The sequence below is a fragment of the Dendrobates tinctorius genome, unplaced genomic scaffold, assembly GCF_039654945.1.
Source record: "Dendrobates tinctorius isolate UK_male_01 unplaced genomic scaffold, ASM3965494v1 ptg000069l, whole genome shotgun sequence".
NCBI lineage: Eukaryota > Metazoa > Chordata > Amphibia > Anura > Dendrobatidae > Dendrobates > Dendrobates tinctorius.
Genome location: NW_027361737.1, coordinates 25,164,581 through 25,187,766, shown reverse-complemented (window position 1 = coordinate 25,187,766; position 23,186 = coordinate 25,164,581). Strand labels below are relative to the sequence as shown.

Below are 23,186 nucleotides of genomic sequence, written 5' to 3'. Positions count from 1 at the left end.
AGAAAATGGACTGCAAAAGTTATTGTGCAGTTTGTCCTGAGTACGCTGATACCTGATATGTGGGGGGGAAGGGAAGGGAAGGAACGCCGTTTGACTTTTTCAATGCAAAATTGGCTGGAATTCAGATTGGACGCCATGTCACGTTTGGAGAGCCCCTGATGTACCTAAACAGTGGAAACCCCCCACAAGTGACCCCATTTTGGAAACTAGACCCCCCCAAGGAACTTATCTAGATATGTGGTGAGAACTTTGAACCCGCAAGGGCTTCACAGAAGTTTATAACGTACAGCGGTACAATTAAAAAAGCATATTTTTTCCACAAAAATGATCTTTTCACCCCAATTTTTATTTTCCCAAGGGTAACAGGACCCTAAAAGTTATTGTGCAATTTGTCCTGAGTACGCTGATACCCCATATGTGGGGGTAAATGACTATTTGGGCGCATGGCAGAGCTTAGAAGGGAAGCAGCGCCATTTGACTTTTTTGGCTGGAATTGAGATCGGACACCATGTCGCGATGGGAAAACCCCTGATGTACCAAAACAGTGGAAACCCCCCACAAATGACACCATTTTGGAAACTAGACCCCCCAAAGAACTTATCTAGATGTGTGGTGAGCACTTTGAACCCCCCCAGTGCTTCACAGAAGTTTATAACGCCCGGACGTGAAAATAAAAAAATCGTGTTTGTTCAACAAACATGATGTTTTAGTCACCAATTTTTTTATTTTCCCAAGGGTACCAGGAGAAACTGGACCCCAAAAGTTGTTGTCCAATTTGTCCTGAGTACGCTGATACCCCATATGTGGGAGAAAACTACTGTATGGGCACACGTCAGGACTTGGAAGGGAAGTAGTGACGTTTTGGAATGCAGACTTTGATGGAATGATCTGCGGGTGTCATGTTGCTTTTGGAGAGCCCCTGATGTACCTAAACAGTGGAAACCCCCCACAAGTGACCCCATTTTGGAAACTAGACCCCCCAAGGAACTTATCTAGATGTGTGGTGAGCACTTTGAACCCCCAAGTGCGTCACAGAAGTTTATAACGCCCGGGCGTGAAAATAAAAAAATCATTTTTTTCCAATTTTTTATTTTCCTACGGGTAACATGAGAAATTGGACCCCAAAAGTTGTTTTTCAATTTGTCCTGAGTAGGCTGATACCCTATATGTGGGGGTAAAACACTGTTTGGGTGCATGGCAGAGCTTGGAAGGGAAGGAGCACCATTTAACTTTTTCAACGCAGAATTGGCTGGAATTGAGATCAGACGCCATGTTGCATTTGGAGAGCACCTGATGTGCCCAAACAGTGGAAACCCCCCAATTATAACTCCAACCCTAACTCCAACACACCCCTAACCCTAATCTCAGCCCTAACCCTAGCCCTAGCCCTAACCCTAGCCCTAATGGGAAAATGGAAATAAATACATTTTCTTTTAATTTTATTATTTTTCCCTAATTAAGGGGGTGATAACGGGGGGTTTGATTTTCTATTTATAGCGGGTTTTTATTTTTGGCAGCTGTCGCACGCTAAAAGACACTTTTTTTTGTAAAAATAGTTTTTGCATCACCACATATTGAGAGCTATAATTTTTTCATATTTTGACCCACCGAGTCATGTGAGGTCTTATTTTTTGCGGGACGAGTTGACATTTTTATTGGTATCACTTTCGGGCATGTGACATCTTTTGATCGCTTTTTATTCCGATTTTTGAGACGCAGAATGAACAAAAACCAGCGTTTCATGAATTTCTTTTGGGGGGTGCATTTGCACTGTTCTGCGTGCGGTGAAATTGATAAAGCGGTTTTATTCTTCGGGTCGGTACGGTTACAGCGATACCTCATTTAAGTCTTTTTTTATGTTTTGGTGCTTTTATGCAATGATAACAATTTTATATAAAAAATAATTATTTTTGCATCGCTTTATTCTGCGAGCTATAACTTTTTTATTTTTTTGCTGATGATGCTGTGTGGTGGCTCGTTTTTTGTGGGACAAGATGACGTTTTCAGCGGTACCATGAATATTTATATGCGTCTTTTTGATCGTGCGTTATTGCACTTTTTGTTTGGCGGTATGATAATAAATCATTATTTTTGCTTCGTTTTTTATTTTTATTTTTTAAGGGGTTTGCTAAACGGGTTAACTAATGGGACAGTTTTATAGGACGGGTCGTTACAGACGCGGCGATACCAATTATGTGTACTTTCATTGTTTTTTTTATTTCCAAAAAATGAATTAGGGAATTTTTGTTTTAAATTTAGCGATTTTATAAAAATTATTTTTACACTTTTTTTTTAAATTTTTTTTAAACTTTATTACATTGTCCCAGGGGGGACTTACCTGTCATGTGACAGACCGCTGATCTGTCACATCGCAGATCACTGTGACAGATCAGCGATCAGCGATCTGTCACAGGCACTGCACTTGGCTTCCTCGTGCCTGCGCTTTGCAGGCACTGAAGAAGCCAGCTCCCTGCAGGCCCCCGAAGGTCCCCGTCGCCATCTTGGATTCGGGGACCTGCAGGGATGGAGCTCCCCGCAGCAGTGCTGCACATTGCGCTGCTGTGGGGGGCTCAGGGAAGCATGGAGGGAGCCCCCTCCCTGCCGAGGCTTCCCTTTAACCCCTGGTACACCGCAATCGTGTTTGATCGTGGTGTGCATGGGGTTAACGTGTCTGGGGCGGTCCGTGACCGCCCCTGACCTATTGTGCTGGGTTTCAGCTGTGATAATCAGCTGACACCCGGCTGCAATCAGCGGCGCTCACCACGTGGGGGCCGCTGATCGCTGTGACGTACTATCCCGTCCCTGGGAATTAAGTCCCAGGGCACATGGACGGGATAGTACTTCACATGGCAGAAAGGGGTTAATATAGGTGAAAATAAATTTTTTTATTTTTTTTTATAACCCTCGGACGGGATTAATGTGCCTGACAGGCGCTTCTCTTTTCCTTTCATTTCTCCCTCCTCACCAGATTGTTATGAGATCCCCTCCCTCCAGGTAGCTTCCTGGCTCTAGCAGCTGTGTGAAACCTGATACCACGGTTGGATTGCAGAACTTCAGGAGGACAGATATAACCGTGCTGGCTTCTCAGGCTCATTGTTCCCGAACACGTAACACTTTATAAGGTTGGTATTTTATGTTTTTAGTCATCACAATTGTTCATTAGCTTGTTTTATGACTGGATAGTGCAAAGTGTGTGGATATTTCATAGAAATAAGGCAGATTACACATGAAAGTGTGCTTCTCAGGCACATTGTTCCCCAACACATATTCTTTCTCTTGGTTCAGATTATCTGCTGAAATGGAGAGGAAAATGTATAATTTATCAGAACCTCTTCATGTTGAGGAAGTGAGAAACATGCTGTTAGATGATGATGATGATGATGATGCAGTCCCACACTGAATGAGGATTTAGGAGAAGAAAGTGAGATTGATTCTCATGATGAGGTGGAAGTATGTGAAATTGATTCTGAAACAGAGCAAGATGGTGACAGTGATGAGGATGAAGAAGATGTAGAATCATATTATATGGGAAAAGATAAAAAAACAAATGAAACAAGAAGCCACCCATGAAAAAACGTAGGGAACCTCAGAACATTATCACTCACCTTCCTGCAGTTATAGGAACAGCAAGTAATGCAAAAACTGCAGCTGAATGCTGGAATAGTTTTTTCACAGATGACATTCTGGACTCTATTGTCACATACACAAACCAATATATAGACATTATAAAGGACAAGTTCATCTGCAGCAGAATCATCAAGGCCACAGATGAAATACAACTGCGTGCTTTTTTTGGATTGTTATACCTTGCAGGATCTTATAGGGCAAATCGACAAAGTTTGGAGGAACTTTGGAGTAAAGATGGTGATGAAATTGAAAAAACTGACTAGCTGAATCCTACTAAGCTTTATATAGAAACAGGAGGTAAATTTTCCCCGCACAAGTCATAATTCACTGCAAAATTCCCTGGCAGGGGGAGGCGGGAGCAGCTGGGTCAGGAGGTGAAGAGGGGAATAATAAATGCAGGGACAAGAGACTTCCTATTTCTACACAGATTAGCGAAAAAAAGAAGAATTAGCTAAATGGGCAATTGTAAGTACACAATGCTGTATAATATGATGATTGCAATAGATTAAGAGGATAATCCATTTGATGGGAGTGCTTCTTTAAAGGGCCTTTCATACATAGCGAGATCACTAGCGATATCACTAAAGCGTCACTGATTTTGTGACGCAACAGCGATCTCGCTAGCGATCTCGCTTTGTGTGACACGTACCTGCGACCAGCCCCCCCGCTGGATATTGCTGATCGCGCTCGAATGTCCTGGGCCATTTTTTCCTCGTTGGCGTCCCGCTGGCGCCGACTAGCGACGCATGGACGCAGGCGGAAGTCGTCTTCATCGCTGCGGTGTGACAGGTAAGAGCGACCGCCGACAGATCGCTTATCGCTGCTGCGTCGATGGTGAGATTTGCCTGTTTGGCAGCTTACTAGCGACCTTTTAGCGATGCAACAACGATCCTGACCGGATCGTTGTCAGGATCGCTGGTGTAACGGGACCCTAAGAAGTCTGCTATGATTAATGGTTAAGTTTTAACTATCTTCTTTTGATTCTGGAGAACATCCTCTTTTGGACCATTGAGAGCTATTTGACTTTGAAGCCCAACCGGTGCATACTCCGTGCACCACCCCCAGACCACACACTGTCTACCCTCCATATCTCCTGGGATACTTATCTCTAACACATAAGTGGTCAGCTGAATTGCCACTTTTTCTGAACTGGCACAATCATTATAGTGAGCGCTAATATGAACAGACTACCATATAAAGAGAAGTCATTCTCCTCTGAGAGACAGTATCTTAGACAACTTAATCACCAAAACCTTCTCACAAAAAATGCACGATTGTAAACTGGTGTTGAAGTTTTTCTTGGTGCTAATGATTTTTGACCTTTGCAAAGAACTATTTGTAAAATACCACAAGTTTGCAGAACGTATTTAATGTGTGTCATTAGGGTTTATCAGTCTCAGTAAGGATGTTTGCACAGTGGACCAATTTGTGTATTCAGTTGTGACCACAAATGTGTAACAAGTCCACACTTATTTGCTTATCTATTTGAATAGTAATTCCTTTTAGTTCAGATTTGCCCTGTCTTCTGCATTCTGCATAGTCGCAGATTTGTCCACTTTAGAGCAGGACTGGCAAACATTTTTGTCAGAATGTGCCCAAACCCGTAATATTTTTACTGGTGAAAATTTCCCTGAACAACATTGTACCAATAAGGCTGGTATTACAAGGTGAGAATAAATTAGCCAAATCGCTTTACCTTTACAATTTAAAAAAATTCCTTCAAAGTTGTTATAGCAGTTTACTATAATTTTATGTCTCCATGCAGACTCAGACATAACATAAAATGGTAACATTAAGAGTAGAGGAATTTTAATTTTATACTTTACTGCTAATGCCTAGGTTGTCAGCCACCTCTGCAGCGTATGAGAAGCGGTTGGTCTCCTGGCAAGTAGTGCAGTGCTTACAAGCTCTTTGTTATAGAGCTTGCAAGCGCTGCTCTGAAGCAGGCCAAATTGCTGGATCCAGTCAGCTTCAGTCCTTCTATACTTTCCAATGTTACAAAGGCTAAGCTCCCTGTTGCTTACAACATCAGAAAATGCACAGTTTGGGCCAGTGGCTTAACTATACTGCCAGTCTGTTATTAATTCAGGAGTGCACATCCCCCAGCCAGCAGGAAGGCAGGAGAAAAGTGTGTTCTTGAAGATTTGTGTTGAAAAATCTTCTTTAAAGGAAACCGGTCACAGGAAAAAAAACATTATTAACCTGCAGATATGGGGTTAATCTACAGGTTAATTATGTTATTAACATGCCTGGTGCCGAATGCTGCTGGGAGAAAGTTAACTTTATTCCCCCTGTCAGTGTTCAGGTTTCAGTCACGGGGGCTGCGCCCCTGGCACTGACTGGAACTGGGTCTGCATTGGGGCCATCTGTAATTCTGGACCAGGGGTGCAGTTACCGCCGCCGCTCACTATACTCAGAGTGGTGACTCAACCTCTGCCGACGCTGCCCCTGTGACTGAACCCGGAATGCTGCCGGGGGGAATAAAGATAATTTTCTCTTGGCAGCTTTCAGTTAAGAGTGGGCGCCGGGCAGGTTTCAATAACGCTATTAACCTACAAAGCAACCCCATATCTACAGATTAATAGCATTTTCCTGGTGACAGGTTCCCTTTAAGGTGAAGGATGCAACCACTCTGGCACTCTGGTCTAGGACAGCAGCATGAAAAGAACACTTACAGTATATAGCTGAGGTTTAATGCTAAGATTTTCTGCTGTGTTACAGGCAAAAAGAACTGCCTAAGTTTTTGGTGTCTGAGCTCTGACCTGTTAGCACTGCTTTCTGCTGGACCTCACAGCCCTTTAGCCACATGTTATATGCTCTGTTGGTGTCACGGGTATGTCTGATGCAACAGACATGATGATAAATGGGAAAGATACAACCAAGCCGTCAGGAAGAACAGAATTCTGATAATAAGAATAATAACCTGAGGCTGAAAGAGCTTTTTTTGATATGCTTGATTATTTTCTTGAAAATAACAGTCACACAAATCACCCAACGTTTCGGCTTTACTAGCCTTTTTCAAGGGTATCTTATCTGTGTAACCGTGAGGATAATGATAAGATTCTCTAAGCAGGATAAGCGGAGAACAGGACAGCGCCGCAGTCAAGAGAGAAGTGACTGCGGCGCTGTCCTGTTCTCCGCTTATCCTGCTTAGAGAATCTTATCATTATCCTCACGGTTACACAGATAAGATACCCTTGAAAAAGGCTAGTAAAGCCGAAACGTTGGGTGATTTGTGTGACTGTTATTTTCAAGAAAATAATCAAGCATATCAAAAAAAGCTCTTTCAGCCTCAGGTTATTATTCTTATGATGCAACAGACAGTCGCTCTGCATCTGGCTGCAGAAGGCCTCTGCATTTGGTATTACAGACGCCTCCCTAATACTTCTAACTCTTGGACACAACGGCAACCTCCCTCTGGCTTTAGTTGACACCCCTGGACCTGGGTGTTTATAAATTCCCAGTCTGCTGCAGAGAGTCGCCGGTGATTTTCACATTTTTCCCTTGTGAAAGCTTGGAGTCGGCTACCTTCCTCTCTGGAGCTGTTTGAGAACATTTGTTGTTACCTCTCTGACTCTTCTCAAGCTTTGTTCATTCCCCTTGTCTGTCTATCTTTTTGTCTTTAGTTTATAGTGGGGACTGACCAGTGCTTATTCCACCCCTCCATATCCAGGACCTAGCTCTAGGGAGCTACAGGGCTTAGGTTTCCTGTCCAGTGATTGGTGAGAAACCAATTTAGGGATGGTAGGGCAGGTAGGATGTTATTAGATCTGCCTAGTGGTCTCCTCTCATCCATTCCCTAATGTCTGGGCTTCCTTCCCCTCAACCCTTCATGTTACATTTATTCTTCCCACACTGTGCGTGACAGTTGGGTTCCATACGTACGAAGAACTTACATTTACTTGCATTTGATAAATCATTCTATAATGTGAAATCAGAGGCATAGTAAAAGCCAATGAAATGTGCATATTTGGCATCAAACCAGGAGCAGTTTCCATATACATTACATACTAGGTTAATTGTTATACATTAGGCTGACAGGTTATGTAATGGCAGGTAAGTTTATGTTTGACCTCACACACATGGGCTCCCATTATCGAAACCCTGAATGAAAGGGACAATTTGACTTTTCCCACATGTTGGTCTCATGTTGTCCTTTTATTTGACGTGGGTTATTTTATTTAACATAAAGTAAGAAAAACTAAACTTCTGAGACTGATGTGAACAAAGCAGAAGACGAGGGCTTGTCAAATTACGTTAATGGACGAGTCATGTTCTGGAACGCCCACTGTAAGAAGCAATCAAATGAACTCTGTCAGAAAAGAGAAATGGGTACATGAGGGCACAAGCACAGCACAAAACCAAGATGTATCTATCAACAACTTCCATACTTCCATAAGGATTGTGATATTCATTGATATTATTATCCTATGAAACATGGCTCCATCCAGCCAAACCAGAGACCCAGCTGTAGACTGCACTATTTCTGGGTTTTTGTCTCTCACTTGTACAGATCATGGTTGGCTGAATTAGATGCATTAGACACAACTCTGCAATGGTATCGTCTTTCATTGAAGAGATTTCACTATTTATGAAGGCTAATTTTCAAGGCAATGCTCTATTGGAAAAAAAAATATTCAAAGTACCACAAAGTACCCTGATGAGGAGTCAAAAAACCCAAACAATGTTTGCTCATCTGAGAGCAGTGTGATGTAGGTAAAGAGGAACTGAATACAAGGATGCATCACTTAGATTACTGGGTGCAGCCATTCTCACACAATCAGAGCTTTTAGATTTAGCATGAAGCAGAGCTGAGGAAGCTAACCCCGCCCACACCAGGATCTCTCTATATATAATGTCTATAGACAGTGAGCTGCTTATCACAGGAGGGGGCGTTGTCAGACTAGTGTAGCCCAGCAATGTTAATCTCTTAGTGATAAATCCTTTACAGTTACAAAACTATAGCACATCGTTTGACAAATGACACATCCCTGGATTCTGTTTTTCAGCCTCTATTTCCTGCTGTCTTCAGATAACATAGCACTCCCAAGTAATTGATTTACATAAATGTTTTATTTTATTGTAAGGCAACACATATGCACAATATATACAGTCATTCATCAGACATGGATTGCAGAATAGATAAAGATGATAATAAATAGTGCTATGGGGTTGCGTCACATGTCGCCATGTGGAACGCGCACATGTATTGTGTATATGGGATGTCTCATATTCAATTACTTATAAGTATTTTATCATATACACAGCAGAAAAAAATATTTATTCATCTGTGTAGTTGGGACGATCAGGTATTAGACTGAGCTCACAGTTATGAGTCCCCTGTGTTCTTGAAGGAAATGCTGCCCCCATAGCGATACAGGCTAATATATGTAGATGTATACACGCTGCCTGTCACTATATGTAGGATCACCTTCCAGAAATTCTAACAAACTGGACCTACTGATAAGACTTTGGGTAAGTTCACACTAGGCGTCTTTTCAGCATTTTTTTTTTCTGCAGCAAAATCTGAAGTTGCAGAGAAAAAGCAGGTTTTTCTTGCATTTTTTTTGCTGCGTTTTTTCTCTTTTTGGCTTGCTAGATTTGCCTCTTGTGCATGCTGAAAAAAAGTTCAAAACTAACATGTTAGTCAAAAGTGGCCAGGAACCAGTTAGAGATAACATAATAGTTCCCCCACCAAATAATAAGGACTAACCATCAATCGTGGAGTACTCACAAACATATGCAAATAGAAGAAAGGAATTGAGTAACCATAAACCACAGCAAGAGAATATGAAAAAAGTAAGAACAATCTTTATTTAATCACATTAAAAGAGAATATCAAACATTCATAATTACATTTAAGGTGAAAAAAAGAAAAGGACAGTCCTGATAACAGAGAGGGTAATCACCCCTACCTACAATCAGAGTGACAATGGGCCATAAGGACCACATACATAATTGAGGTCATAACACATGAAAGTTGCTGAGATAATAAATGCAACAGTCAATGACTAGCAATAAATGGCCCCAAAAAAATATATATAACATCGGTAACAAATACCTTGGAAGACAGCAGCATGTACTTCCATAAAAAGGTTTAGTCGGTGAATACCAAAATCATGCCCAGTACCCAGCTGCCATAGTCACTCACCCATAATATTGCTGTGTAGGAGGGGGGACGACCCGCTCAACCCCGACGCGCGTTTCGCCATGGCTTTCTCAAGGGGAAGTGTGCATGCTGATAAAGTTTTGTACAAAAAAATTCCTATTTCATAGTATCAGGTTTTGGCACAAAAAATGCAGCCAAACCTGATGTGTTTTTGCTGCGGATTTTCAGCGTTTTTTCACCACTCATTCATGTCAGTGGGTGAAAAACACTGAAAAAAACATGAAAGAAGTGACATACTCTATTGTGCAAAAAAAAAACATTCAAAGCACAAAATACTGATGACAAAAAAAAAGATGTGTGCATGAGATTTCTGAAATCTCATATATAGCTGTAAAATGCAGCTGAAAATTTGCATAACCAGCGCATTAAAAAAACGCTGCAAAACCGCCTAGTGTGAACTTACCCTAACGGTTCGTAAAGGATTGTCAGCTAGAAGTCAATGTGTATAGCAACTCCACACATCTTTAACTCCTTCCTGTTGTAGCCTACTTTTGCTTTTTGCATGTTTTTTTTGTCCTCTTCTTCCAAACGCATTAACTTGTTTTTTAGCAGGACGAGTTTTAATTTTTAATTATTACCATTAATTTCACCATTTAATGTACTAAAAAACGTGAACATTTCAAAGTGGGTTCAATTGTATTGAAAAAATCCAATTCCATCAAAGTTTTGGGGATGTGTTAATTCATTGTGTGATAAAAATGAATGTGATTCTTCAGGCCAGTACAATTAAAGCTGTCCTAAAATTGTATACTGTTGTTTTCATTCTATCTTAGTGATTTTAAAAAAGTTCTGTAAAAAAAATAAATGTTCGTTTCACCAGTTTCTGAGAATCATAACTTTTCCATCTTTCCAGATTGAGTTGTATTATTCTATTAGCACTTGTTTTTATTGCAAGGTGAGCTGTAGTTTTGATCAGTACCATTTTGAGGAACATACAGTGGCATTTAAAAATTTGGGCACCTCTGGTCAAAATTACTGTTATTGTGAACAGTTAAGCGAGTTGAAGATGAAATTGTTAGCGTGGGTGGTCAGGAGCGGGAGCTCCGAGAGTGGACCCTCTGGGCCGTGGCACCGAGGGACCCCGGGCGAGCTGCCAGGTGGAACCGACCCCTATACAGGGACCGTTAGGAGCAGGCCCAGGGGTTCGAGTACCACGGTAGCCGGTACCGAGAGGGGCGGCTCAGGATGGACCGGAGTAAGACTGAGACTGGAGTAGGACGGCAGGAGCACTGAAGACAGGACTGGAGTAGGACGGCAGGAACACTGAAGACAGGACTGGTGTAGGACGGCAGGAACACTGAAGGCAGGACTGGAGTAGGACGGCAGGAACACAAGGCAGGACTGGAGTAGGATGACAGGAACACTGAAGGCAGGACTGGAGTAGGTAACCAGGAACACGGGTAGCAGGACTGAGAAGCTGCTGTGAGGAGCAGCCGAGACAGGAACTGCAGGAGCAGAGTGTGCACGATGGAGCGAGGCCAGAGTGTCAGGAAACACAACGATCAGGCGCCTCCCTCAGGGGGAAGCGGCCTGATATGGCCCCGTCTGGTCAGCCATTGGTCCAAAGGTGCTTCCGGGTCAGGGCACAGCCGGAGCATAAGGAGCAGGAAGGAGGCGCGGCCGCGGCCTATGGCGCATGCGCATAGCATGCAGGGAAGGCATCGGTCGCGGGCCTGTCTCAGGTGACCGCCGCGGCCGTCGGGTGGAGAGAGGCTGCGGCGTGGGAGCGGAGGGCGACTGCGGCGTGGGAGCGGAGGCCGGGTAAGTATGGCGGAGCGGTGTAACAGTACCCCCTCCCCTAAGCCGCCCCCCCGGAGATTAACAAGAAACCTCTTGAGGATACGGGGAGCATTAATATTCTCCCGAGGCTCCCAGGATCTTTCCTCAGGACCAAAGCCCTTCCAATCAACGAGAAAGAAAGTCCTACCTCTAACCCTTTTCACAGCGAGGATGTCCTGCACTTCAAAAACGTTGTCGGCACCCACCGGCTGAGGACCAAGATCAAGCGAGGAATGGAAACGATTCAGCACCACAGGCTTCAGGAGAGAGACGTGAAAGGTGTTCGGGATCCGGAGCGAAGCAGGCAACCTCAATTTGTAGGCAACTTCGTTAATACGTCCCAGAATTTCAAACGGACCGATGTAGCGTGGACCCAACTTGTAGGAGGGCAGTTTTAGTCGGACGAATTTGGAGGAGAGCCAGACCTTGTCGCCAACACGATACGGAGGAGAATCCAACCTCTTTTTGTCTGCATAGTTCTTCATCTGATCAGCGGATCTCTTGAGTGATGTGTTGGTCTCAGCCCAAATCTTAGAAAATTCCGAGGACAAGGCATTGGCCGCGGGTACCTCAGAGGCAGGGGTTATCGGAAGAGGGACACCAGGATGTCTGCCAAAAACAATGAAAAACGGAGACTTGGCCGAAGACTCACCAGCATGGTTGTTATAAGCGAACTCTGCCCAGGGAAGTAAGTTGACCCAATCGTACTGGTGGGCGTTAGAGAAGTGGCGTAAGTATCCCGTAAGTGTCTGGTTGGTACGCTCTACTTGTCCGTTGGACTGTGGATGGTAGGCCGAGGAGAAGTCGAGGGAAACGTTCATAAGCTTACAAAGCGAACGCCAGAACTTGGAGGTAAACTGAACCCCTCGGTCAGACACAATGCGTCGAGGTAGTCCATGAAGCCTGAAGACTTGATGAATGAAGATCTCGGCCAGCTCTGGCGCTGAGGGAAGACCGGGCAGAGGGATGAAGTGAGCCATCTTGGAAAAACGATCCACCACCACCAGAATGACTGAGCAGCCCGCAGAGCAGGGTAGGTCGGTGATGAAATCCATGGCGATGTTCTCCCAAGGAACCGTAGGGACAGGCAACGGAAGCAACAAGCCAGACGGAGATCTCCGTGGCACCTTGTTCTTTGCACAGGATGGACAAGAAGCCACAAAGTCGAGTACATCTTGGCGAAGTGAGGGCCACCAGTAGTGACGTTTGATAAGGTCAAGGGTCTTCTTAGTTCCGGCATGGCCGGCCAGTTTGGAGGAGTGCCCCCATAGAAGAACCTTTTGCTTGAGATTCTCTGGCACAAGCGTCTTGCCAGGCGGAGGAGTAAGCCAGTTCACTGGAGCCACGGTGATGATCCTAGTGGGATCAATGATATGTGACAGTTCCTCCGTGGATTCGTGTGGTTGGAAGACCCTGGACAGGGCGTCGGCTTTGGAATTCTTGTTGCCGGGACGGAATCGGAGCTCGAAATCAAATCGGGCAAAAAATAAAGACCATCTGGCCTGGCGAGGGTTTAGTCTCTGGGCAGACTGGAGATAGGCCAGATTCTTGTGGTCCGAGAAGATGACAAAAGGATGGACAGCCCCTTCCAGGAGGTGGCGCCATTCCTCCAAGGCCAACTTGATGGCCAAAAGTTCCCGGTCACCGATCGAGTAGTTACACTCGGATGGAGAAAAGGCCTTCGAGAAGAAGCCACAAGGGTGTAGGCGACCGGAGACGGTTCTCTGGGACAGCACCGCCCCGGCACCAGTCGAGGAAGCGTCCACCTCGAGTACAAAAGGTCGATCGCTCTCAGGGCGATGCAGGACCGGAGCCGTGGAGAAAGCCCGTTTTAGGGACAGAAAGGCCTCCTCTGCCTCAGGAGACCAATCCTTGGAAGTAGACCCTTTACGGGTGAGCACAGAAATGGGTCTTGTGATCGCGGAGAAGTGGGAGACAAATTGCCGGTAATAGTTGGCGAACCCGAGGAATCGTTGTATCGCCTTTAATCCGACGGGGCGAGGCCATTTGAGGATGGCAGACAACTTCTCGGGATCCATCCTTAGACCAGCGTCGGAGATTATGTATCCCAGAAATGGCAGAGAGGTCTGTTCGAAGAGACATTTCTCGATCTTTGCATACAGACGGTTCTCCCGAAGATGCTGAAGCACCAGGCGGACACTCTTTCTGTGGGACGAGAGGTCCGGCGAGAAGACGAGGATGTCGTCTAAGTACACAACCACACAGGAGTACAAGAGATCCCGGAAGATCTCGTTGACGAACTCTTGAAAGACTGCAGGAGCATTGCAAAGACCGAAGGGCATGACCAGGTACTCGTAATGGCCATCTCGAGTGTTGAAAGCGGTCTTCCACTCGTCACCTGCGCGGATACGGACCAGATTGTAGGCTCCTCTGAGGTCCAGCTTGGTAAAGACCCGAGCCCCTCTGAGACGGTCAAACAGTTCCGGAATGAGTGGAAGAGGGTACCTGTTCTTGATGGTAATCTCATTCAAGCCCCTATAGTCAATGCATGGCCGTAGAGTCCCGTCCTTCTTTTTGACGAAGAAGAACCCAGCTCCCGCGGGCGAAGAGGATTTCCGTATAAAGCCTTTGGCGAGGTTCTCTCGGACGTACTCGGACATGGCGGTGGTCTCCGCGGGAGACAGAGGGTAGATTCTGCCCCTTGGGGGGGTTGAACCAGAAACAAGTTCAATTGGGCAGTCAAACGGCCGGTGTGGAGGGAGGACCTCCGCTTCCTTCTTATCAAAAACATCGGCGTAGGAGCTGTAAGCTGGAGGAAGACCCGGGAGGTCTGGAAGTGACCGTGGAGCGGCCGCCAGGCGGACAGGAGTCAGACAGCGAGCTTGGCACGGGTGCCCCCAGCGGAGTATCTCCCCAGAAGACCAGTCGAGAACAGGCTGATGAGTCCTTAACCATGGAAGACCGAGTAGAATGGCGTGAGAGAGCTTAGGTAAAACGTAAAAGGCTATCTTCTCTCGATGTAAGGCTCCGATTTGCAATTCCACCTCTTCAGTGACCAAGGTGACGGTCACCTGTAGCGGTTTGCCATCCACGGTGGCAATCTGAATTGGGTTAGATAGAGTGACTACAGGAATTTGGTATTTGTCTACCTCTTCCGGCCGAATGAAGTTACCCGCTGAGCCCGAATCCACGTAGGCCACCTCGGAACCACGCCTCCCTCCTGAAACCAAAAGCACAGAAACCGTAAGGGGTTGAGAGGAATCATCATCATCACCTAGGAAGGCCTCTCTTACCTGACCTAGGTGGAGTCGTTTCCCTGTCTCTTAGGACAGGTGCGGATATAGTGTGACGAATGACCGCAATAGAGGCACAGACCTTGTGCCCGTCTCTCTCTCTGACGTAACTCGGCCAACCTGAGATGATCTATCTGCATGGGCTCACCCGAAGAGAGGGAAGAAGATCCGACTGAACGTGAGCTGGCCGACTGAGTGAAAGGAGAAACTGACCTGGAGGAGCGCCTGTCTCTCACTGACTCCCGAGCGCGCTCCAGGAAGCGCAGGTCAATGCGGGTAGCCAGCGAGATAAGTTCCTCTAAGGTGGACGGGGTATCTCGACCAGCGAGTTCATCCTTTATTTTACTAGAAAGACCGCGCCAGAATGCCCCCACCAAAGCTGCGTTATTCCAGCCGAGCTCAGAGGAAATAGTGTGAAAGCGAATAGCGTACTGTCCGACCGTGAGAGAGCCCTGGTGTAAGTTAAAGAGTGACTCAGTGAGAGAGGCTAACCGGCCCGGCTCATCGAAAACCTTACGAAACGTATCCAGGAAAACCGGGAGACTCGAAACGACCGGGTCGTCACGTTCCCAGAGCGGGTTTACCCAAGAAAGGGCCTCTCCCTCCAGATGGGACATGATGAAGGCCACTTTGGCCCGGTCCGAGGGATATTGCTGCGGCAGCCATTCAAAGTGGAGACTACACTGATTTAAGAACCCCCTACAGAGCTTGGGATCCCCGATGAAACGAGGCGGCTTGGCGAGGCGGGGTGTCGGAGGAGCAGCAGATGCAGGGGGAGGAGTCGGCACTGCAGCGGCAGCCTGGAGGGCCGACAAGCGACTATCAAAGGAGGCCATGTAGGACAAAATGTGGGTTTGAGTATCTTGCTGCTGACCCAGCTCCTGTTGGAGACTGGCCAGCTGAGTGGCATTTCCAGGATCGGCCACCTGTAAGGCCGACAAACGGGTGTCCATCGACTTCATGATTGACATAATGCGCCCCTGATTCTCCCGTAGGAATAGCAACTCTTTCTGGGTAGCAGCCGTAGTACCGGCGGAGTCCATGGCCTGATCGTACTGTTAGCGTGGGTGGTCAGGAGCGGGAGCTCCGAGAGTGGACCCTCTGGGCCGTGGCACCGAGGGACCCCGGGCGAGCTGCCAGGTGGAACCGACCCCTATACAGGGACCGTTAGGAGCAGGCCCAGGGGTTCGAGTACCACGGTAGCCGGTACCGAGAGGGGCGGCTCAGGATGGACCGGAGTAAGACTGAGACTGGAGTAGGACGGCAGGAGCACTGAAGACAGGACTGGAGTAGGACGGCAGGAACACTGAAGACAGGACTGGAGTAGGACGGCAGGAACACTGAAGGCAGGACTGGAGTAGGACGGCAGGAACACAAGGCAGGACTGGAGTAGGACGACAGGAACACTGAAGGCAGGACTGGAGTAGGTAACCAGGAACACGGGTAGCAGGACTGAGAAGCTGCTGTGAGGAGCAGCCGAGACAGGAACTGCAGGAGCAGAGTGTGCACGATGGAGCGAGGCCAGAGTGTCAGGAAACACAACGATCAGGCGCCTCCCTCAGGGGGAAGCGGCCTGATATGGCCCCATCTGGTCAGCCATTGGTCCAAAGGTGCTTCCGGGTCAGGGCACAGCCGGAGCATAAGGAGCAGGAAGGAGGCGCGGCCGTCTCAGGTGACCGCCGCGGCCGTCGGGTGGAGAGAGGCTGCAGCGTGGGAGCGGAGGGCGACTGCGGCGTGGGAGCGGAGGCCGGGTAAGTATGGCGGAGCGGTGTAACAGAAATGATCTCTAAAAGGCCTAAAGTTAAAGAGGACACATTTACTTAGTATTTTAGGTAAAAAAAAAATATAAATAGTCAATGTTTTACATTTAAACAATTACAAAAAGGAAAATGGGGAGATGCAAAATTGTTGGCACCCTGCATTGTTAGTACCTAGAAGCAGCCCCTTTTTCAAGTATCACAGCTTGCAAACGCTTCTTGTAGCCAGCCAAGAGTCTTTCAGTTCCTGTTTGAGGGATTTTCATCCATTCTTCCTTGGAAAATTCTTCCAGTTCTGTGAGATTCCTGTGTCGTCTTGCATGCACTGCTATTTTGAGGTCTAGTCACAAATTTTCAATGAAGTTGAGATCAGGTGACTGTGAGGGCCACTGTAAAACCTTCAGCTCGCACCTTTTTAGGTAATCTATTGTGGATTTTGACATGTGTTTAGGAACATTATACATTTGTAGAAGCCATCCACTTTTCAACTTCAGCTTTTTAACAGATGTTACGTTTGCATCAGGAATTTGTTAAAATTTCATTGAATTCATTTTCCCCTCTACCTGTGAAATATTCCCAGTGCCATTGGCTGCAACACAATTCCAAAGGATGATTGATCCCCCAGGATACTTAATGATTGGTGAGATGTTGTTTTCCTGAAATTCTTTGCCCTTTTGTCTCCACACATACCTTTGATCATTGTGGCCACAGAGTTCTATTTTAACCTCACTGGCACACAGGACTTGTTTCCAAAATGCATCTGGCTTGTTTAGATGATCTTCTGCATACTTCTAATGCTGAATTTTATGGTGAGGATGCAGGAGAGGTTTTCCTCTGATGACTCTTTCATGAAGGCCATATTTGTGCAGGTGTCTCTGAGCAGTAGAACAATGTACCACAACTCCAGAGTCTGCTAAATTTTTCTGAAGGTCTTTTGCAGTCAATGGGGGGTTCAGATTTGCATCACCTGGCCTTTACTAACAATGATAGTGAACAAACAGCTAATTAAGGTCTGATATCTTTGTCAAACTTATCTGTACACACAAATCTCCAAGGGTTCGCAAAGATTTGCCTATTTTACTTTTTGTAATTTTTAAAATAAATCCTTTTTTTCTTAAAATACAAAGCCTATATGTCAGCTTTAACTTTAGCCCTTTAAGAGATCATTTCATCTTCAACTTGCTTAACTGTTCACAATAACAGTAATTGTGACCAGGGGTGCCCAAACGTTTACATGCCACTGTACAGCATTTTGATCGGTTTTTATTGCTTTTTGGTAGTGGTGACTTATTATATGGGCTAATTTTATATTTTCATAGATGCAACCTTTACATTCGTGGGGAAATCAAATATGCAAACTTTGTTACTTTTAGATTGGGAAAAGGGCAGTGATTTAAGGGTATGTGCACACGCTGCGGAATCCGCTGCGGATTCATCCGCGCGGATTTTGCAAAATCCGCAGATAAACCGCAGGTCTTTTGAACTGCGGATTATCTGCGGATTAGCCTGCGGTTTTGCCCTGCGGTTTCACCATCTCCACAATGGTGGAGATAGGAAACCGCTGCGGATTCAGCAGAAAGAATTGACATGTCAATTATTTCTGCGGTTTCAAAACCGCGGAAAAATCCGCAACGTCTACACAGCGTTTTTTTTCCCATTCATTTGAATGGTACTGTACACCGCAGCTAAAACTGCTGCGGGTCCGCAGCGGTCAAATCCACTGCGGAACCGCAGCAGAATCCGCAGCGTGTGCACACAGCCTAAAGGTTTATGTTGTATGTACAGTTTTTTAAAATATTTAGAAAAACATGTATCCTTTACACTTCACAGGTGCTTCTACTTTGTGTTGGCATATCACCTAAATTACATTTAAGTTGGTGGGTGTAACATGAAAAAGTTCATCGGGTCTGAATACTTTTTCAAGGCACTGTATATAAATATGCTTTTTTGAACTTTCAATAAGTAGTGATGAGCGAACGTGCTCGGAGGTGTACTCCGAGGATACTCGGGTGCTAGCTGAGTGTCTTCGGCGTTCTCAAAAAATGTTCAAGTCCCTGTGCCTTCATGTTTCGCTGCTGTTTGATTTTGGGTAGCCGATCCTTTTGTTCTTCCTAAGATAAGCTGCCACCAGAGATGTCCGGCAGTGGTTCTCCCATGGAAAACAAAGGACTGCTTGTCCAAGCAAACATTTCTGTGTATGTCAGGTGAAATGTGTTTTTCTGATTTGAGCAACATGGCTGCAGTTCGAACACTTGTCGACTCACCCAGTGTAAGGAGGCATTAAAGGGGTTGACCGGCCATAGGCTACAAGTCTGCAGTCACTTTATCTGCGTGCTGTGAGGATTCTCAAGTGCCGGCGCATGACAGCAAATATGTCATTTGCATACATGCAATCACGTATCGATTTGATGGGTGCAGCCTAGCTCAATGCAATTGTATTGAGCTAGGCCGGACAAGTCTAGTCAGAATGTGGCTGGAATGACCGCCTGCTTCCGGCATCAAGGAATCCTCACAGGTCGCAGTGCACACGATATGAGTAAAGCCCCCGTCACACATTGAGTTACAATTTTTGTGACGCAACAGCGATCTCACCAGCGAGATCGCTGTATGTGACACTGACCAGCGACCGGCCCCCCTGCCGGTTATCTCTGATTGTCCTGGAATGGCCAGGACATTTTTTTGATCGCTGGTCTCCCGCTGGCCAGCACGCATCGCTGTGTGTGACAGGCGGGAGACCAGCGATCAGCGCGCTGGTAACTAGGGTAAACGCAGGGTTTCTAAGAAGCGCGCGTCACTTAGAAACCCGATGTGTACGTTAGTTACCAGCGCGCTGATGCAGGGAGCTGGTAACCAAGGTACACATCGGGTTTTTAAGTGACGCACGTCCCTTAGAAACCCGATGTGTACCTTAGTTACCAGCTCCCTGCATCAGTGCGCTGGTAACTAACGTACACAGCGACACCGCGCGCTCTGTGTCACTGGTGCTGATCGCTGGTGAAGCTGCCTGTTTGACAGCCCACCAGCGATCATGTAGCGACACATCAGCGATCCTGACAAGTTGATATCGATGTCGGGATCGCTGGTGAGTCGCTATGTGTGACGGGGCCCTAAAGGTTCACTAGTCTGTAATCACATCGAACGGCTGCAGGCTTTTGTAGCCTAAGATAGGACAACCCCTTTAAGCCTAAATAATAGTTTTCTTATTCATTGACTAATTGCTCAAGTGTTTACACAGGTCAATGACCAGCTGATTATAGCCAATGAAGAAAGTTCTTAAAGGGTTATTCCCATCTCAGCCATTTTTAATTTTTTTATCCCTATTTTTGACTTTATAGCTTCTCAAAGATAGTGCTGCCAACTCCTCTAAGAACAAGGCTTATTTCAAGGGCAGAACGATATCCACCTCAGTCCATGAACAAAGTGACTCTGTACGTGAGGCCGATGTGTATGTGACTGCACCTATACAGGGAATAAGCCGGACTCACATAGCTGAAATATTTCACTATAGTGAGGTACAAAGGTCTACTACTGCAGTCACATAACCCTTTTATAAGAGTAGTGGTATTTTCAGATCAACACAGGAAAAGGCAAACCTTGTGGTCAGCGACATAGCTAGCATCCAGTTATAGCCTGTTCGTACTACATATAAATACTGAACACATACTCTATATAATGCTGCTTGTTCTATGAATACTGAAGTATATACTAACACACCACCATGATATTTACCTCAGTAATGAGACATTCTAGTTCATGTCGACTCAATGTCAGGTTGCTGCCAACAGTTTCAGTCGCACCCTGAAAATAAATGAAAAATATAATAAGAAAACATAAATATACGATAAATAGAAATTAATGTATACTTAAACTGATAGAATGAGGAAATGACTCAAAATATGATTTTTTTTGCACATTTCTAGGCCATAAAGGGATTATAAGAGCTTCCCAGAATCGCAAGTCATGTTGGAATTTTTCTTCCATTTCATTATTGCCCCACACCATGGAAAAGAGACAAATGATAATGGGATTAGGGCTGAACCCCTGATGGAGTCATTTACTATAATGGGTCACAAGGAATCAGTTTGCGCCCCATCTAGCCTGTGTTCCAGTACAGTCTGTATTTTTGGATGAGCACAAATGCGCAGTCTAACACACTTTTGTACCCATCTAAACCATATCAGATCCTGCCGAAGTGGATGCCACACGGAGATACCATCTTCTTTATTATAGTGAATGGCTCACTTGTGGATTACATCTGAACACTGTTTTCAGGGTTTCAGACAGAAGCACCGATTGAGCCACAAATGTGTTGCAGAAATGGAAAAACAGTCAACTCATCTTGGTCCTAAGGATTCTTCATTACATAAGTGCAGCCTGATATCGCGTTTTCATCCAAACTGGTCGACTCTCCTGGAGGAGATCATCCCCAGCCATGTGGCAGCAGCAGATGACATATTCAGGTGTTCATAGGAGTTGTGTCTGTGCACAATCTGCTCAGGCGAGCACCTTCCTTTCCTTTGCACCCCAAAGGGTATCACCCGATGATCTTGTGCTCTTTTGTTCCCTTACAGTTTTTCATCCAGAAATGGAATGTGAACATAGCCTTAGAGGTTTTCTGAGGCAAAGCCGTTTTAGTTAAGAGCTGGCAGTCTTTTTCCTGAAGCGGCCTAGCTGGTGATTTTGCCATTGTTTCTGCGAAGGTTCCTCTCCAACGTCTTTTTTTATATATTAAACTATGTCTAGCAAGAAGCTTCCTGGTAGAAGAAGCCTTAGGAATGAACATGCCACTTCTTTTAATCGCCTCATTGTTTCCAAACCTTGAACAGAAGTATCAAAAGACTGCTCATGTACACAGCAATAAAGTACATTGCTGTGCATTGTTTTTGAGCCTTCTCAGGTGGCTTCCAGGCAGAATCTGCCTGAAAAAGGCACCATATGCACATACCCTGACATACTCATGAACTTTGAAGGAGCAACAGTTAATGTAGGCACTCCATGACTCTTACAATTATTCCCATAAGTGCAAAGGTGTTGTATCTCCGGCACTGTATTTCACCAGGCAAGTACCAGGCACAACCCTGTTTCAAAACCTGAAACGGAGTGAATCAGTTGCAGCTTGCCCCAGGCAATTGCACGGCGCAGGAACCACCATGTATCAGACAAAAAGTTTAAAAATTGAAATAAAAAGGGGGTTGTGTTCAAGCTTCTGAGTTCCTGTCTGTATCTCATACTGAGCAGCAATTATATCACCCCCATTTTTATTTTAATTTTTAAACTATTAGGCTATGTGCACACGGTGCATTTTTGGTGAGTTTTTGTGGCATTTTTTCCACGTTGAAATGGGTGAAAAACACTATGGAATCCTTATGCCAGCTAATTCAATGAGAATCCTGAAGTGCTGTGCACATAATCAGTAATTTTCCTTGAGTATTTGCAGTGTGTTATTTTTCTGCAGCATATCAATTCTTTGTGCTGATTTTTAGCGTTTTTCACCCATCTGCTTCAACTAAGTCAGTCAAATCCGCAGCAAAAACTCAGGTATAAAAATGTTTGCAGATTATGAGTTTTTGTTTACTTGTTTTACAGCCTTCCTTTGGTGTTTCTTATGCTATCATCTGTGTGATGGGGTGGGAAACACTGGCATGGCGGTGCTGATCGGCGGTAGCATTACTGCCGGTAAGACCATCGGTCAGAGCAATGCGGGGTCATGCTGTCAGCATGACTGCAGAGATACTGTGACCCTCAGCTAACAGTGATAGCAGGAGCCGCTGATGGGAGTAGTCTCTCGGCAGCCAGCGCCTGTGCTTAAACTTAAAAAAAGAACATGTAAAATAATTGAATAAATGTTCAAATGACTATAAAAAACACACTATAATCACCTAACACCAAATCCCGATGCCTTTGTGTTAGGGCCTGCGGAACGCACCAAATAATATAAGAGGAGATATGAGGTGCGTTCACAGCCCGGGGTCCACCATGCAGAGATGGAATTTTCTGCTTAGTAATGGCGGAACATGATGGTTAATGAACACTTGCTCACATGTGGGTTAACTTCACCTAGTATGAATGGAAGCGAACTCTGTTGCTTCACAGAGCCGCTAAAACAAACGCCGGAGCCTGTTGAACGAACTCACAGAGCTCGGCTGGGTGAGTGCTAATCAAAGGTCACAGAACTCTGTCCCAGAGGCACAGGACTAGAGTTCCTCTAGACTATAAGCAACGGCGCCGCGGCTGTGGTGCCAGCAAAAGGACGGAATAAATAATCGCGCCAAGTGCGCACAGTGCCGCTTCGGCGGACACCACTAACCACCCAGAGTGAGGAGGAAAGCACTAGAGTTGCGCTAGAGTTGCGCACGGCGCCACACTGGTGGCTACTGCTACCTGGCGTGGTATGACAGTACCCTGAGCCGAGAGGCACAATCGGACACTAGAAAGTGCATAGGACTGGGATGCACTGTGGTGTATAGCGTAGCCACTGACAGGCGCTGACTCTAACCTCAAGACCCTAACAACAGACACAACCAAGGGTAGGGGTTTTATAATGAGTCATTCGCAGTATCAAGCATCCGTCATCATATACACCATAAGCCACAAGAGCCT

The 23,186-nt window shown here is 45.7% G+C and overlaps 1 protein-coding gene across 1 annotated transcript in view; it reads right to left on the bottom strand.

Moving 5' to 3' along the window:
- Window positions 1-7,675: 7,675 nt before the first annotated feature.
- LOC141095295 (autoimmune regulator-like) overlaps window positions 7,676-23,186 on the bottom strand; it is a 134,048-nt gene continuing 118,537 nt past the window's right edge. Inside the window, 2 exon segments of the mRNA XM_073581235.1 lie at window positions 7,676-7,939; window positions 20,316-20,384. Coding sequence (XP_073437336.1) covers window positions 7,880-7,939; window positions 20,316-20,384 — 129 coding nt within the window. The 3' untranslated portion in view covers window positions 7,676-7,879.